Source organism: Camelus ferus, chromosome 3, assembly GCF_009834535.1.
Source record: "Camelus ferus isolate YT-003-E chromosome 3, BCGSAC_Cfer_1.0, whole genome shotgun sequence".
In the NCBI taxonomy this organism is placed as follows: Eukaryota; Metazoa; Chordata; class Mammalia; order Artiodactyla; family Camelidae; genus Camelus; species Camelus ferus.
In genome coordinates, this window is record NC_045698.1 from 114,970,005 (window position 1) to 114,986,972 (window position 16,968).

A 16,968-nucleotide genomic window follows, 5' to 3' on the forward strand; every position below is an offset into this window, starting at 1 on the left:
CCCTAACCCTTTTCTATCTCCTTTTTCTCTCCCTTGCTCTTGTGTTTTATCCATCCCCACTTTTTCTGTTATTTTGACTATGCTCCAGCCCCACTGCTGCTCTTCCCGAGTGAAAGATGGGATTTTAGTTCTCCTAAGATTACCAGGAAAACTAGGGACATGAAAAACACAGGGCCTTTTAAAATGAACTTCTGAAGTGTATTGGCAATGATATGAGAGAGAGAAGGAGATGAGGCTTTAATATAGAGGGGTTTTTAATGGAAAGCCGTTTAACACAGATGTGTTTGTCTTGGTTAGATGCACTTAGCTGTAGCCAGAAGAAGGTTTGCCCAATGGAAAATGTAGGTAAATCTAGCATTGCTTTCTTCATTGTGTGCTCAACGGGGCTCTTTGGTTCTGATGCATCAATATAAATAATTTTTTAGCCTAAAATAGTTGGAATTTCCACAACATTTAGAATCTACCGTTCCACAGTGAGCCAGATGAGTTTAGAGAATGTTGTTTCCATCTCTGGGCCGAGATCTGATTTTCATCCTAAGATTGTGCATTCTGTCTGTCTTGGGTGCCTAATTCTTCATGTGCGCTCTGAGTGGATTCTGCTCAAGACTGCTCTTTGGTATTTACATCAGCTTCTTTTTTTTTTTTTTTTTTTACTTATAATGTGGACTTAAAATTTAGTGACTGCCGGTCTTTGCTGAGAAATATCCCAGAGCACCTTCTATAATCTCAAGAAAAATTCTCTTTATACTCTTATTTGTAGCAAATAGATAGATGAAGTCCACTTCAGTTGCAGTGATTGGATTCTTGCCGATGAAGCAAACAATAAAGCAATGAGAATTAAAATGAAAAGTAAACACACATTATTTAAATTCTGTGTCACAGAACACTGAAGTTGGAAATTAGCTCAGAGATGATTGTACCAAACCTTTTTTTGTTTAATAGAGGGTACAACAACCAACCTCTGAGAATGGAATCCCTTTCCCCAAAGACACACAGGGAATGGCAAGGATTCTTATTCCAAGTTCAAGGATCTTTAGCACATCCTCTGAGGCTTTTTGTTTAATCATTCCTCCAAGGAGATGGCTGAATTATAAGACTTATCAGTCATTGTTTAGGTCCAATGTTCTGTCCACTCTGAAATTTTCTTCTCCCAGGTCTCTCAGTATCTTCATGTTTTCTCTTCCATGTCTGAAGTCCTAGTTAGGGAATCTGATATGTGTCTCTGTCTTTCAAGAATATCAGCAGAGAGCTCAAATCTTCAGAAATTTAGAAAGAACTTTCTAAAAATGTATTAGTTTATGTCTTATCATGTAAAAAAATGGGATTTTTGTCCAAAAAAGCATTCTCTCCAAATGCCAGGCATCACTTTGGGATGGGGTGGGCAAACAGAATTATTTGAAATCAAGCACTGGGAATGTAAACATACAGAATTTAGGAACTGCTGTCTTGGAATGTAAGGCTGTGTCTGCTTTGACCTCTGTATGAGAAATATTACCGGAAAGGACTGAAGGAGTTGAAAGGTAGAAGGAGAAAAAGAGTTAAGTGAACAATGAACAAGAACCATGAAAAGAAACATTGAGATGTCACAAAATATCTATCATATATAAATAATTTAGATTTTTCTATTTTTACAAGATCACTAAATTTAACAGTGGATGAAAAATTGTCACGTTCACTAGCTGTGTTATTTTCCTTTGTGAACTTGAGAATAATAAGAGAAGACCAACCTAATTGTTACAGCAGCACGTCTCAACCATTTTTATGACATGAATATCAAACTAAATGGTGGTCTTATGGCACATGGGGGGAAACTGAGGTGGTTGCTGATGGCCAGATCAACTCCCTGATAGTTATAGACCCCCAGGTATCATCAGACCCATGTAGGGCTGGGACGATCAATACCTGTTTGTAAACCACTGGTGGCTCTGTAATGAGCAACATCACACTGGAAGGGAAAGTGTATTCGAATCAATTCCATATCTAATTAAAGGACTTTTACATTTATTGATAACTCACATAAAATATTCTTCAAGAATTGATTATTGAATAGCATTCTAAATGGCTAGAATTGTTTTCGTCTGCAACATAGAGGGTATGAGGTCTAAGGTCTATGTCTAATGAATTTGCGATGAGTAGAAATTATTTAAGTTACCCGTGCATCACGAGGACTAAAGAATGAAAACCATTCAATCATGATGTTTATTATTATTGTTGGTGGTGGTGATGTGATTAGTTAAGATACTCACCTTGTCAAACAAGACCACCTACTTCTCTAAAGTAAAGTGAATTCAAGTTTTGGAAATTTTAATTCATCTCATGTTTAATATCTTAATATAGCTATGCAAAATAACTTTTAGGAAATGTATACCTTTAATTTTACGCCATCTCTTGTTTCTTTCTTCTTCCCTTCCCCTTTCCCCCATCTCCTTGTTTCCTTTCCTTCTTTCTTCTCTTTCTCTGTTTTCTCTTTGCCCTTTATCGTGTCTCCTTTGTTTCATACTGTGTATAAATTCCTCCTCCACTACTCACTAGATGAATAATTACTGAAAAAATCTCTTAACATCTGTATTAAATACATATTTTAATATAACTTTCCCTACACAAAATAGGTCAATGGCATAGAAAAGAGTGGGGTTTTTATTTTTGGTTTGGTACGGCCAATTTTAGAAATTTGAAGCTTTAATTTTAAATTTAGAATGACTCTGACTCTCACCCCTTCACCACATTTTGTTTTTAAATTACTCTGGAGAGGTGCCAGGATTAGATAAGTGGTTCTCTGAAGAAATATCAGTAAGTGATTACAACGTTTCATTTGGGAAAAGAATGGACCCTCTGGTAAGAGGGCTGGACTTTCATTAATCCTCTTCTAATGGACAAGGTGAACCCAGTAAATACAGATTAATTACTAACCTAGGGATTCCTGCTGCAGGACATTGAAATCCATTATTAATGAAAAGCTTACCCTTGAACTAGCCCCACCTCCGAATTCAAGTATTTAAGAAGTCTACCAGTTCACTGCTGCCTAACTAAGGCTTGGACCCAGCTGCTCTGAGGTAAGAGCTAACATTTTTGTGGCAACTAGTTAGAACAGTCCCCGTACACTGGGATGTTTTCCTTAAGTATCACTATGACCATCAGAAAGTGTCTTCAAGATTAAGAAGGATAAATTTGTACTCTCACTTTTTGGAAAGTGGATACTTTAGCTTGAAATGGGAAGCCAAGGGCAGTCTAGTAATAGTTTTAAAAGACTTAAATGGATTTACTAAAGAGGAAAAGGGCATGTCCGAGCTGATAATTGGATGATCAAGCTTCGCATTAATTGTGAGGGATGTTTAGATCTTAATGGCTAGGAGATATATTACTAATGGAGAAGCATGGATTGTCCTTTGACTATTTTTAACTCAAGAGTTACCTTCTTTGGATGTAGTTAAATGAGGGTAGAGAGTTTTTTTTTGTATCCTTGGGAGGAGATTAAAAGATGTTGAATTATTTCTTTTTTCTGATTATTTTCTAAGCTCCCCTCTCCCTTTCTTACTCCACAGGCACACTCATGTGCTCTCAGAGTGCCCCAAAGGCAATTTTTTTTTTTCCCATAGACAAACAACATCTCTTAAAGAAATTCCCTGAATGGCTTCCTAGCGTGGGCACACCAGAGCCCACTGGGCTGAGCAACTGAATCGGATGGGATTGTGTCTGCATTTCAGATACTTAGATAATACAATGCAATGATGAGCACATTACGTTTAGAGCTACAGGTATCAGCTGCTGTTGGTCCTTTGTCACTCCTGGTCTTCTGCAGCTCCTTCCCTCTTCTTCACTCCCCACAGCATCAGTAGGGTGGAGTAGATGTCCCCTGTGCCTGATCCTCTGATTTCTATTTACCACCACATAAACTGACCCTGCCGTTCAGAAAATCAATATAATGGCTGTCCTTCTGGCATCTGACAACTTGAAATGTAGACCCTTTGCCCACTACTCTAGGAGCACAGTTGTGCTTAGTTTTTCTGAGCCACTGATGGTATCCTTGGCAATATATTTTAGGTAAGTTGGTGCTTGGCATTAGAACACATGTTCTTTCAACTGGCACCGTAAGTGTTCAATAACTATTATCTACATGCCACTGTAGTTCATTTTTTGAGTAAGGAAAGGCTTTTCTATCTTCTTATGCTTGATTTTCCACTTTGAAAATTTCCAAATTGACTGTGGGAGTGGTGAGGGAAAGCAGAGGGTTGGTTTGCATTCCACTGATGAAATCAGTTACTACTTAGATGAACAGAGCAGGTGACGAGTATCTATGAACGTATAATGACCATGAACATTAGAAATAAAGTGAAGAAATCTAGACAAGTTCACATCATTAGGTACTAAGTTGCTACAGAAATAAACAGATTATTGAATGAGTGAAACAGTGCTCAAAATATCCCCTAATTTATAAAAATAGATAAAAGAGGACAGGTGTACTTAGAATGGGTAAAGGAAAGATTGAAAAAAAAAGTTGTTCAATGGTCACAGCCTAGTGTGGCTTTAAAGAAATTATTAATAGTAATTAATCAACTTCCTTTCAGAACTAGAAAACTCTCAGATATAATCTTTACTAACTATTTCATCATAATCAAACAACTCACATTTATACTTAATTTTCAGCTGAGTCAAAATCGCTCAGCCTTCACTTTCCAGCCTCATTAAAAACCAGCTCCAGGCTGTCCCCCACACATTAGCTCTCCGAGGCACCCTTCAGCTACTGGTGCACTGGACTCTTCTTTTTTTCCCCACCCCTGAACCTTGATAATTCTTGTTTGCTATCTTTTTCTGAGATTGTTTACAACAATCATGGTCCTTTTCTGTCTCCTATTTAAGCCTCAAACTTTACAGTCAAACCAATTTCCATCTTTGCTATTATACTGTTTATTCTAATTGAACTGAATACAGTCTTTTCTTGGTTCTTACTCTTTAAAGTAAGCATTTTAAAGCAGTTATTACTTAAGTGTATTTAAATGCTCCACGCTTTAAGTTTATCTCAATCTCTAGCCATAGCTTGCGCTCTTGAAGTAAAGAATTCTGACCCACATTACTCGGGCTCATGCACAGCATTTTTTTGTTTGCTATGAATTTCATGTATGTGATAAGCTTTCAAACTACCTGGTTGGCACATGGCAAACTCCGCTTGCTTTCTGGTTTGGGCAGCATTATAACATCCTTTTTCTCAGCCTGCATCTCTTGATGACTTTCACATCTTTCCTTGTCTCCTCTTTACAAAATGTACTGAAAGCAAATGTATTCCAATATTCTATTATTGACTCTCTATATCATTGAGAAATAATCTATGACTCTTTGAGCTATCTGGTACTTTTGGTTAGTGGTATAATTCCACCCTTTGACTGAAAGTAAATGAAGGTCCAGAGAACTTCCTATATGCAGGTCATCCCCAAGTCCACTTGGCAGTGCCTGTGTAATTCCACAAGCAACTGCATGCACTGCTACTGTCTTATTTTTGCTGCTAAATATTCCCCAAATTCCCAGCATAATCCATTTTCTCTTCTGGAGAAATCCCCAATTTGGATTCATAATAATCTGCTTTTATAAATATTTTTGGTATATGTTGTATTCCTCAAACTGTGCTGTATGCTCCTTTGGGGGGGGGGGTGGCAGTTTCTGTAAATCTTGGCAGTTCACCCCACACGTGGTGCAATGCCTTAAGCATAGAATGTGTTTGCACTTGAGAGAGTCTATCTTTTCTTTTTCATTGAGTTATGGTCAGTTTACAATGCTGTGTCAATTTCTGGTGTACAGAACGATGCTTCAGTCACACATGAACATACATATATTTATTTTCATATTCTTTTTCACCGTGAGCTGCTACAAGATATTGAATATAGTTCCCTGTGCTGCACACGATAAACTTGTTTATCTATTTGATATATACCTGCAAATCTCGACCTCCCAGTTTATCCCTTCCGACCTCTTTAAGAAGAGATTGGAAATGCTACCCTTTGGGAAGACGTGACAGGCACAGTGTATCAGATGGAGGAGATCACTTCTGTCAGCAGCTTTATTACCACAGAAAGAATGCTGCCCAGCTCATTTCCCATACTCTGGTCATGCTTGAATCCTGGGAGGGGGTGCACTTTGTGTTATTTTATGAGCTGGTCAAGAAAAGCACGGCCACAAGAGGAGACAGAGGAGAGATTCAGGAAAGAGAAAACATGAAGTTTATTATACTCAAGGTCCAACAGACAGGAGGCACAGCATACCACGCAGGGTCACATAGGGGAGTCAGCAGGGGGTCAGGAGGCAAAAGGCAGGAGCAAGGGGAAAGGATTAGGCCCTGCGTGGCCTTTATCGGGCTTTCCGCTGGAAAGATGAGGCAGGGCAGGGGGAGCAGTTCAGGATGGGCTAGTTTGAATCCTTTGGGCAGGTTTTGGAGTGGCTGCCTGGTGTCTAGTTCTGGAGTGAATAAGAGGGAGGAGTTTGTCCCCAGGGGTGCACTTGCCAGGGGAGGGTGTCTGGCTGTGGATTGGTTAGTTTGCGTATCAAAGACATGCTGGGCCCTTTGCTTTCGCTACAAGTTGACTAGCCCAGGGAGGGGCAGTCTCTCCATAGCTAGAATAGTTTTTTAAGATGTCAAAACATCATAAGATACAGAAGATTTAAATGAGCATATACAGGGTATCAGAAGGGATTGTTCCAAGAATTCTCCATCTGGGCTCTTCCTTCTGCCTCATCTGGAGGTCTGTTTTTACAACATACTGTGAGAGTCTGAACTGTGTCTGCATTTCTGTGGCATCTCCCAGAACAATTCCAGGCCTGTTGTCTTGAAATGTACTGCTGGCCCTCTGCATAGAGACCCTCTCTGATCTCCTTACCTCTTCTTTCCATGCGGTATACCAGAGACAGAATCAAGGCCTCTTGGCAGAATTCGCCCATCCTCTCCCTCGGCGGAGAATCCACAGTCTCCCTTCCCAGTGCCCTCCTTCGCTTAGTTGGATCCTCCCATGCCCCAGCCCCTGCTCAACCAGGTGATTTTGTAGCAATGCCCAGGTGATTTTATACTCAGTCCTGGAGGTCAGTGCATTCTCCTTCTAGCACAGCAGATCATGCAAATACAGGCTTTTAAATGTTTCTTTTTTCTTTTCTTTCTTTCTTTTTTTTTTTTTAAAGGACTCCAGTTAGAGATAGAAATGGGAGAAAATCTAAGAGAGAGCAGGGAATAATGATGATAATGATAGAAAGGCTGAGGGGAATGGGATCCGGGATCTTGTACATGTAAATAAACCAAATCACACATTACATTGCATTATTGTTGAAATGAGATCCTGGGAACTGATGTAAACAGAAATAAATCATAAAATGTCATCATGTTCATAATGCAAACATTGTCACTGTTTGCTTGTCACATCAAATAGCCCACACAGTACAGTAGTGATTCCGTGTTTGGATCACATATCACATTGGTTTATATATTTGATTTCATCGCAAAAATAAAATACGCTCCTTTGTGCTAAGCTTCATAGTGGGCTACTCCCCTAGCAAAATCTATTCCCTACACTCAAATATTCTCTCTCTTACACACACACACACACACACACGCACACTCACATGCACACGCACACGCACACAAGCAGCCTGGATCCAATCTGTGGTTCTTTTATTCACTGAGTCTCTGGTCATTTTAAAAATAAAGAAGTTGGCTTACAACATATCTCTCTTCTCCTTCAGCTTCTGTATTCTGTTATCCTAGGATCTACTCCAAGACAGGATCTCGGAGCTAGAAAAATTTTGCATTCCTTAATCAAGAAGACTCGAGGCAATAAGATTGATGAATTCTGTTGAATATTCTGTGGAGTCCAATCTGAGTGCTTGCTTGTGTGAGCTAAAATTCTCTGGCCCATATTTTGGTTGTAAAGAAACTTTTTAAAGTTTCGTAGGCAATTTTCAGACGGCATGGTTATTTCATTTTCAGTGCTTTTTTGTGCTATTTTCAGACGGCATGGTTATTTCATTTCAGTGCTATTCATTAGGAGCGGATTTGATACTGTCAGTAAGTGACATATAAAAATCTATAACGTGTCTAAGTGGAAAAACAAAGGTTGTTGGTCAAGGTAAAGTTAACCTCTGTCTGTGTGAATATTTTCATTTCCAACCAGTTATTGCAAAGCCCTATAATTACAATATCTTAAATTCAGTCTCTTTGTCTGTGATTCAGAGTTGTGCTTGTGACAGGTAAATCTTTCACATATTAAAGACGGATGAAGTAGCTGACTTTCACTGAACTTACTGAGAGTTAATATTTGATATTTAGATAGGGCTTATTAAGTATCCAGGCATTTGTTTCTCTCCCTTGCAACTGAGAAGGTATATTAAATTTAAGTTCCAGCACAGACCAACATCAAATTGCTTTTCATTTTTCCTTCTGGAATTTTGCTTATTTTTCTAGACTACTACTCATAATATAACTCCGTCTTTAATGAACACTCAGAAAGAAAAAGTCTTTCTATTGTTCCTAAGAGTTTTGCTTCAGCATAAAGGAGGACTTATTCTTTCTTGATGTCTCATAAACAATATATTTGACCATTATGGAATAAAAAATGCAGATAAAGTATTGGTAACTAATACATTTTACACTAGTATACTTCATTCTGTCACTGAGATGGAGAGAAATACAGTACAAAATAATTATAATAATAATAAACAATTCACCCTTCAATGTTTCTGAACACAATTCAGAAATGCATAATTACATTTCTGAAGAATAAAAGCTGTAAGCTTTCATTCCATTTAGTTCAAGAGAGTTTTAATATTAATTTATCTTTTTCTCTGTAAATTCAGGAATCACTTGTCCATCTGGGGTTATCTTTACTTATACACATAAGGATCAGTAACAAGGTAGAAAAAAATTGTTCAGGAAATTTTTAAAAAATGGATTCCTAGGACCCTATAACATTTTGAAAACTTCAGAATGCCACCCTGCCAGAGAAACTCTGTTAATGTTTGGCTGAACAATGATTTAAGAGAAGCTTAGATCACCATGAAATGATATGATGCCTTACTAAGTCATAAACTCTCAACCCAACTCAATGGTGTCAACCAGAAGGACCACCATGATGATGAACCCAAAGTCCTGCTCGTGGAATGGAGTAAGGCTAAGTGGTCCTCATTTGAGATTTATGACCTCAAATGATCCTGTGAGAAAAAGTAGATCCAAGCGCTTAAGGTGACCTTTGCCTAAAACATGAGCTTCCTTGGCAGCACAACATCTAACCAGTGGCCAGTGGATCCTGAACCTTAACTGAAGGCCGTAGCACTGCCCGGTTCGTCCCTAATGTTCCAACCATTCACAAAATAGTCTAATAATAACAAGGGCCAAAACGATTAACTTTACTTGCATTTATTGTCTTCATGTTTATCTTCTATCAATTTATGAAATCGCAAATGGATTTCTACGTATGATATTAACAATGTAATCATCTAAATGGCAGAGAGTAGTTAAAATTTCATCAACCTATGCATAATGATTGCAAGACAACACGAAGGGTAAGGCACAGTTATCAAACTCAGGCAATTTTCAGTCTAAAGTAAGATTATAAAATGTGTATAGAAGATGGTTTGAAAGACAAAGTAAGAAAAATTTGAAAGTGATCCTGTATGAATTATTACATTTACATCTTACATCCAGCCTGCAGAGATACAGACCTATGATAACCCTTCACAAATGATGAAACTGAGTTCATTTGTAGATTAATTTCTCTGTCTGATGTTAATGTTAGACCATTAATACTGAAACCAGGATTCAAAATGATTCTGAGGTCAGTGTTCTTTCCTTTATTCCACTCTGTTTCTTCACGCATACTAGTCATGTTGCCCACCCATGGCTATGTACTGGATTATCGATTAACCCAGCAACTTTCTGTCTTTGCAGCTCCGGGAGCTATCATCTGACGGGGGCATGGAGGCGGTTCTCCAGAACTCCACTGACTTCATCCTCTTGGGTCTCATCACACATCCTGCATTTCCTGGACTTATCTTTGCAGTGGTCTTCTCCATCTTTTTGGTGGCTGTGACAGCCAACCTGGTTATGATTCTGCTCATCCACACAGACTCCCGCCTTCACACACCCATGTACTTCTTGCTGAGCCAGCTCTCCATCATGGACACCGTCTACATCTGCATCACTGTCCCCAAGATGCTACAAGACTTCTTGTCCAAGGAAAAGACCATCTCCTTCCTGGGCTGTGCGATTCAGATCTTCCTTTATCTGACGCTGATCGGTGGAGAATTCTTCCTGCTGGGACTCATGGCTTATGACAGGTACGTAGCTGTGTGCAACCCTCTTCGATACCCTCTCCTCATGAACCGCAGGATCTGCTTGTTCATGGTGCTGGGCTCCTGGGTTGGTGGTTCCTTGGACGGACTCATGTTGACTCCCGTCACCATGAGTTTCCCCTACTGTGGCTCCCGAGAGATCAATCACTTTTTCTGTGAGATCCCAGCGGTCCTGAAGCTGTCATGTGTTGACACATCGCTCTATGAGACCCTGATGTATGCCTGCTGCGTGCTGATGCTACTTATCCCTGTATCTGTCATCTCCGTCTCCTACACACGCATCCTGCTCACTGTGCATCGGATGAACTCTGCCGAGGGCCGGCGCAAAGCCTTTGCTACCTGTTCCTCCCATATTATGGTGGTGATTATTTTCTACGGGGCAGCCTTCTACACCAACGTGCTGCCCCATTCGTATCACACGCCAGAGAAAGACAAGGTTGTGTCTGCCTTCTACACCATCCTCACTCCGATGCTCAACCCACTCATCTATAGCTTAAGAAATAAAGACGTGGCCACAGCTCTAAAAAGAGTGCTGGGGAGATGCACGTCCTCCCACCAGAAAATCAGAGCGGGCGATGTGTCCAAGAGACACTAACATCCTTGGCGCTGTCGCCGGTGGCACACAGTCATTCCAGAAAATATGTCCTTGGTTCTGAGAAATAGTCACTATCATTTTAACAGAATTATACCAGGCAAAAGCATCCTTTGCGAGCATCATTAAAAAAAAATACATAGCTGAAGGCTGCCAGCATCTCAGCATCAGGCAACTGACTTGTTTGGATTCACTGACAGACACCTTCCAGAGAGCACTCTCTTCAATTAGCATTATAAATTATCTCAGGCAGGCCAAACATCCCTTGAAGTCCTGAATAGATGATTTCACATGTTACCTGTGTTCGTGTGTCTTTTGTGTCTGTATTGCTGACAAACTTTTAAAAAGAAATTGCAAGGAGCCGTTATCATGTCCTTGCTGATTTAATGTCAGATATTCAATGCAAATTAAATGCTTTCTAATGGTAATAGTGTAGCAGCTTTATTTAGAAAACTTTTGTGAAGACAATTCAATTGAGTTCTGGGTTCGGTATTCTTAGTTACCTTTTATAAATGTTTGTGTTCTCTAAGCTCTGAAATTAAACTGTAAGTCATTACCACTATGTGCCTGGAAATTAGTAAATATTTACAGATTGATTACAATTGACTTCTGTTATTAAGATGATAACATTGCTCAATCCTTCAACAGCTACCATTCATTCCCCAGTGAAATGTCATAGATAAACATAGAATGAATAAATCAAAACATTTCATTAGTTAACTCAGCTCCCTTGGTCCATTCTCCTATTCTCAAACTTTCCGTTTCGTGGACTGGTAGACAATATTTCTTTTATTCATTAGCTTTTGGTTAAGTGTGGAGTTTTGATAGATGCAGGATTTTGATAGAATCTTTACCAAACGAAGACCATACTCATTGAGGACTGTCCAGTGATTTACCTAATTTTAACTTCCTACTGCGTATGAGGTACTAAAATACAACAAAGAAAATTTGACTCACCTGGTGTTTATTTTAGCTATCAATAGAAAGCTTAGAATATGTTGGACTATTTTTGAGTGGTTTTGTAGTTCACAATAGATTAAGAAAAGGTTACTCAGCCTTATGTTACCCTAGCTTCAACATGGAGTAAAAAAACGTTTCCTCCATGGATGCTGATTTGAATATAACACGTTCTCAGCAATATGCTAATCATGGAGTTAGTTTTGCCTTGGAAGGCTCCTAAAAATTTGATCTTACTCTAAAATCAAATAAACAAATAGAAAAAAAGATGAAAGAATGACTTGGATTGATGAATCTTTTCAAGTAGAAAAACTAACCAGGATTTGTTTATAAAATATCAGTGTTCTTTCTTTTTTTTAATTTTATTTTATTGAGTTATAGTCAGTTTACAATGTTGTGTCAATTTCCAATGGAGAGCACAATTTTTCAGTTATACGTGAACATACATATATTCACTCACATTTTTTTTTCGCTGTGAGCTACCACAATATCTTGTATATATTTCCCTGTGCTATACAGTGTAATCTTGTTTAGCTGTTCTACATTTTGAAATCTCAGTCTGTCCCTTCCCACCCCCCACCCCCTTGGCAACCACAAGTTTGTATTCTATATCTATGAGTCTGTTTCTGTTTTGTATTTATGTTTTTGTTTTTTTTTTTTTTTTAGATTCCACATATGAGCAATAGTATATGGTACTTTTCTTTCTCTTTCTGGCTTACTTCACTTAGAATGACATTCTCCTGGAACATCCATGTTGCTGCAAATGGCATTATGTTGTCGTTTTTATGGCTGAATAGTATTCCATTGTGTAAATATACCACAGCTTCTTTATCCAGTCATCTGTTGATGGACATTTAGGCTGATTCCATGTCTTGGCTATTGTAAATAGTGCTGCTATGAATATTGGGGTGCAGGTGTCTTTTTGAAGTAGGGTTTCTTCTGGATATATGCCCAGGAGCGGGATTCCTGGGTCATATGATAAGTCTATTCCTAGTCATTTGAGGAATCTCCATACTGTTTTCCACAGTGGCTGCAGCAAACTGCATTCCCACCAGGAGTGTAGGAGGGTCCCCTTTTCTCCACAGCCTCTCCAGCATTTGTCATTGGTGGACTTTTGAATGATGGCCATTCTAAAATATCAGTGTTATTTCAATGCAATTTCATTCTCTTTTAAATCTCTTAGTCTCTACACTAATACTTTCTGTCTTCTCCTTCTTCCTGGCTTTGTTAGCACCTCTATCCACAAAATCTTTCATTTCACAATTCCCATTTCCCCCTCTACCTTAGACATTCATGTCTTCTTTCCAATTTCCTCAAAGTCCTGCCTAGACCTGGGCTGCTGCTATATGGTTTTAGTTTTCACATTTCCAAGATGAGTCATTTGCACATTTAACAAGGGCATTTAACATGGACAATTGATAAATATTTCAAAAGTATCTGAAAAACAACAGGCAAGGGAAGTAAATTTACTTTCTAGAGTTAGTGATTGGGGCAGAAGAGGGGGGTACTTCTGTGATGTTGTTAAGGGTCTATTCCTTTTGCCTCATGGGTGGTGGCATGGGTGTGTTCACTTCATGATGATTGATACATCATGTCTCTTCTGATATGTGTATTTTTCTATTGTATGCCATACTTTAAGATACTGACTGGTATATATCAAATAGATAAACAAGTTAATACTGCACAGGGAAATAATTTCAAGATCTTGTCATAGCTCATGGTGAAAAAGAATATGAAAATGAATATATGTATGTTCATGTATGACTGAAAAATTGTGCTGTACACCAGAAATTGACACATTGTAAACTGACTATAACTCAATAAAAAAATTAATAATAAAAAAATTAAATCACATCATATACAGTGTGTGTCCTCTCCCCTCACTCACAAGACTAGTCTTATCTTATAAGGGATGACTAGGGAATTTTTTCCCAGTCAAATGTTACCAAATTTTTATAGAAGATAATTGTGGTCATCACATTTTCCTCTTCACCGTAAATATATTTAACTTGAGAATGAAAATTATGAATTTTAAGAATATAAATTAATTCAAAATACCAGTTCCATATTCGCAAGATATCAGGTACTGTTCTTGACTATGGGGAAAAGGTGAAGGGAATACTGCCCCCTTTTTTCAAAGCATATTTAACTGCATTCTCTGATTGTGATTCTGCTTCTTCACAAAGTCCTGCCAAGTATTTTGAGAAAGGAATTAGACTCATGGGAGATATAGAGAAGCTGAAGTTCAGAGCAAACTATTGCCTCACCCAAGCAAGAGGCAGATGAGAACTTCAAAACCACATCTTCTGACTTCGTGATTTTGTACCAAACCTTACTATTAATTGATAAAACAATTTCCAAAGGAGAGAAGAATGTGGCACCATATGCAGCTGCCAGTTTGTTAATCTTGATAATGACCTGGGGGAAAAAACCCCTCTGGGAGTAACATGCTGATAAAATCCATGCTCATTTTCTGTTGTATGCCAGCTAGGCTGGTCTACCAAGGACCTGATGCTCCGTGTTCAGAGGCAGTCAGACCCCTTCTGGGGTCTTTCTACAGGTGAGGAATGTGGGCATAAAATTAACTGAACCATTGCTTCCAAATATTTATTTCACTGGCACAATATAAAATGTATGTTTATATAATATACAAGTTATAATCATGGATGCTATAAAGTCTACTTAATAAATATTTTTGTTAAATCCTTTCTGAATACCAAGAAAGGTTTCAGATATAAGGGAATGATCAATACTGCAAATATTTAGAAAATTATTTAGTGTGGAGAAGAGAATACAGATCTCTGTTGACTAGAAAGTGAATGGGGGAAGGGTGTATCTCAAGTGGAAGAGCGCATGCTCAGCACGCACGAGGTCCCGGGTTCAATCCCCAGTACCTCTTTGAAATGGAAATTAATGAAGAACCCGAATTATCTCCCTCTCAGAAAACAAACAATACAAATTAGACTACTCACTGTGGACAAAGTGAAGTCCTGCTAACAGCTTTGATAACCATGACCACGTGAAAACGTGTTGAAAACTTCTGATAGTAATTCTATAAAGAAGTGATTTAAATGAAGCTGGACAATTGTAATGGAAAAGTTCATGGCATTGAAAGGTTATTTAGCTAAAACAACAGGCTGATTCATATAGAATTACCTAAAACCAGAAGCATTTTAATTTGTTATCAGTTGGGATTGTGTTGAAGAGAGATCCGATTGACTCTGCATGCCTATCATGGTCTTGCCAAATGTTTACCAAATATCCCAGTGAGTTCTCTTTTCAAAATCCCAGATAATTAAATTTTAAGAAAATAGGTAGGATTTCTGTTCTACTATATCACCTTGGTTTCCATAATTAGATAAGAATATAACGGTGATAAAATCTGTAGCACAAACTCTTACTAGTCCATTTTGCTTGATTGGATTGGATTGGATTGGATTGGATTGGATTTTTAAGTTTATTCCATTATATTAGATTTTACTCATCACATAAGCAAGGACAGGGATTTTGATTTTGTTCCCTGAAGCACCCCAAGTACCTGACATAGAATATTGTTAGTTTGAATGAATGAAGGCAAGTTCATTTTAGAAGACTTCACACTTGAAAATATACATTTTAATGTTTACATAATTCTTCTTTTTTTCTTCTTCCTGGGAAATCCAGGTTTGAGGAGTTACAGTGGAGGCTGAAAATCAAATAAATTAGGTAACTTTTACAGGCTCACACAGAATTGCCTATCAAGGGTGAAGCTGGACCAAAAGAACTACACTTAAATCCCTTCCACATTCACTAATTCTGATGTGATTTCTGTTTAAGCCTTTTAGCTTTGTGGCTCCTGCGAAGAAACATCATTGCTTTTTGCTAGATTTGTCATAGATAGCCAACCTCCTTTGGAGCAAATAGGAGGTAAATGTCAAATATAGGCATTTGCTCAGGTGTAGAGACAGAAAAAAAAATTTTTTTTTCCATATTGACTGAAAAATTAAGTGTTAGGACCAGGCTTAGGGTGTATCAGTTGACATTATTAAAATTGTTCTTTTCCCGAATTTCCACAGTGTTTACCTGCAATAGGCGGTGATTTTAATCAGTAACCAATAACCTTAGGAAGATAAAATAAGGAAACATGATTGAACGTAGGTAAATCCATGTCTCTGGCCCTGACCTTCCGTAGAGATGATGAAGTTGCAGCAGAGATAGCTGCGTTCCTGCATCCCTGGATAAGCTGTGGGGCAACTTCCATGAGAGAAAGATGATTATACACTTGATGGAAGCCAGGGATGCCTACAAATAATGATCTTTTCTCATTTGAAAGATTATAAAACCTTTATCTTTGAGTACTTTTAAGAACCGAATTACAACATACACTGTGCCTGTATTAAATGATTTTTAGATATTAAATGTCTTAAGATAGAGAACTGGTCCAGTGCTAGTTTTTAGTTGAAAATACATGTTTCTATAATCTTAGATGTATAATCTAAAAATTATGAATTTTATACTATTTTTACTATCATGTTTGCTCTAAATATAAGGAAAATTAGGCTAAGGGGATTAAAGTAATTAAAACAAGGTTATGTGTACTGACCATTTTCAAATTCAGAAATTAATACCATTTTCTCATTCTGGAACCTGTTCTGTTTCCACGACTAGCAAAGTAGAGGGTTACTTTTCTTGTGTGAGGGAAGGTCATAAACTTTTCAAAAACAGTCTTAGGTGCCAGGACTCTCATGAGGGCCTTATACAAAATTCTCCCAATGACCCTGGGGACAGGGGCTGCTCTGATGTGCTTTTGGCAAGTAACAAACGTGAAAAGTGACTTTCCCAGTGTCGCATGGATTTTCACCCGAGGCAGTGAGGTACAGTTTCTCCCTAAGGATCAGGTTAAAACTGCATGAGGAGCAAAGGGTAAAGTGACATCTTAGAGTTTGACGTGATTGTCGAAAACTGGGAAATTTACACGAGCAAACTGGAATTGTTTACAACAATGAGTAAGTCTTTATCACTTACGGGCATTCTTTTGTTTGTATTTCTCCTCTCTTTGCTAAAATATTATTTTGCTTATCTAATATGTTACATGTTTACAAGTTCCTATTATCTGACTT

General features: G+C 38.2%; 1 protein-coding gene across 1 annotated transcript; it reads left to right on the top strand.

The window, feature by feature from the left end:
- Positions 1–9,910: 9,910 nt before the first annotated feature.
- Positions 9,911–10,915, top strand: LOC102507633 (olfactory receptor 2T2). The gene has a single exon (XM_006189402.2). The coding sequence runs from the start codon at positions 9,944–9,946 to the stop codon at positions 10,913–10,915; it is 972 nt and encodes a 323-aa protein (XP_006189464.2). The 5' UTR covers positions 9,911–9,943.
- Positions 10,916–16,968: the final 6,053 nt, after the last annotated feature.

Excerpts from the sequence above, each read along its gene's own strand:
- LOC102507633 (XM_006189402.2), top strand. The coding sequence starts at position 9,944 with ATGGAGGCGGTTCTCCAGAACTCCACTGACTTCATCCTCTTGGGTCTC.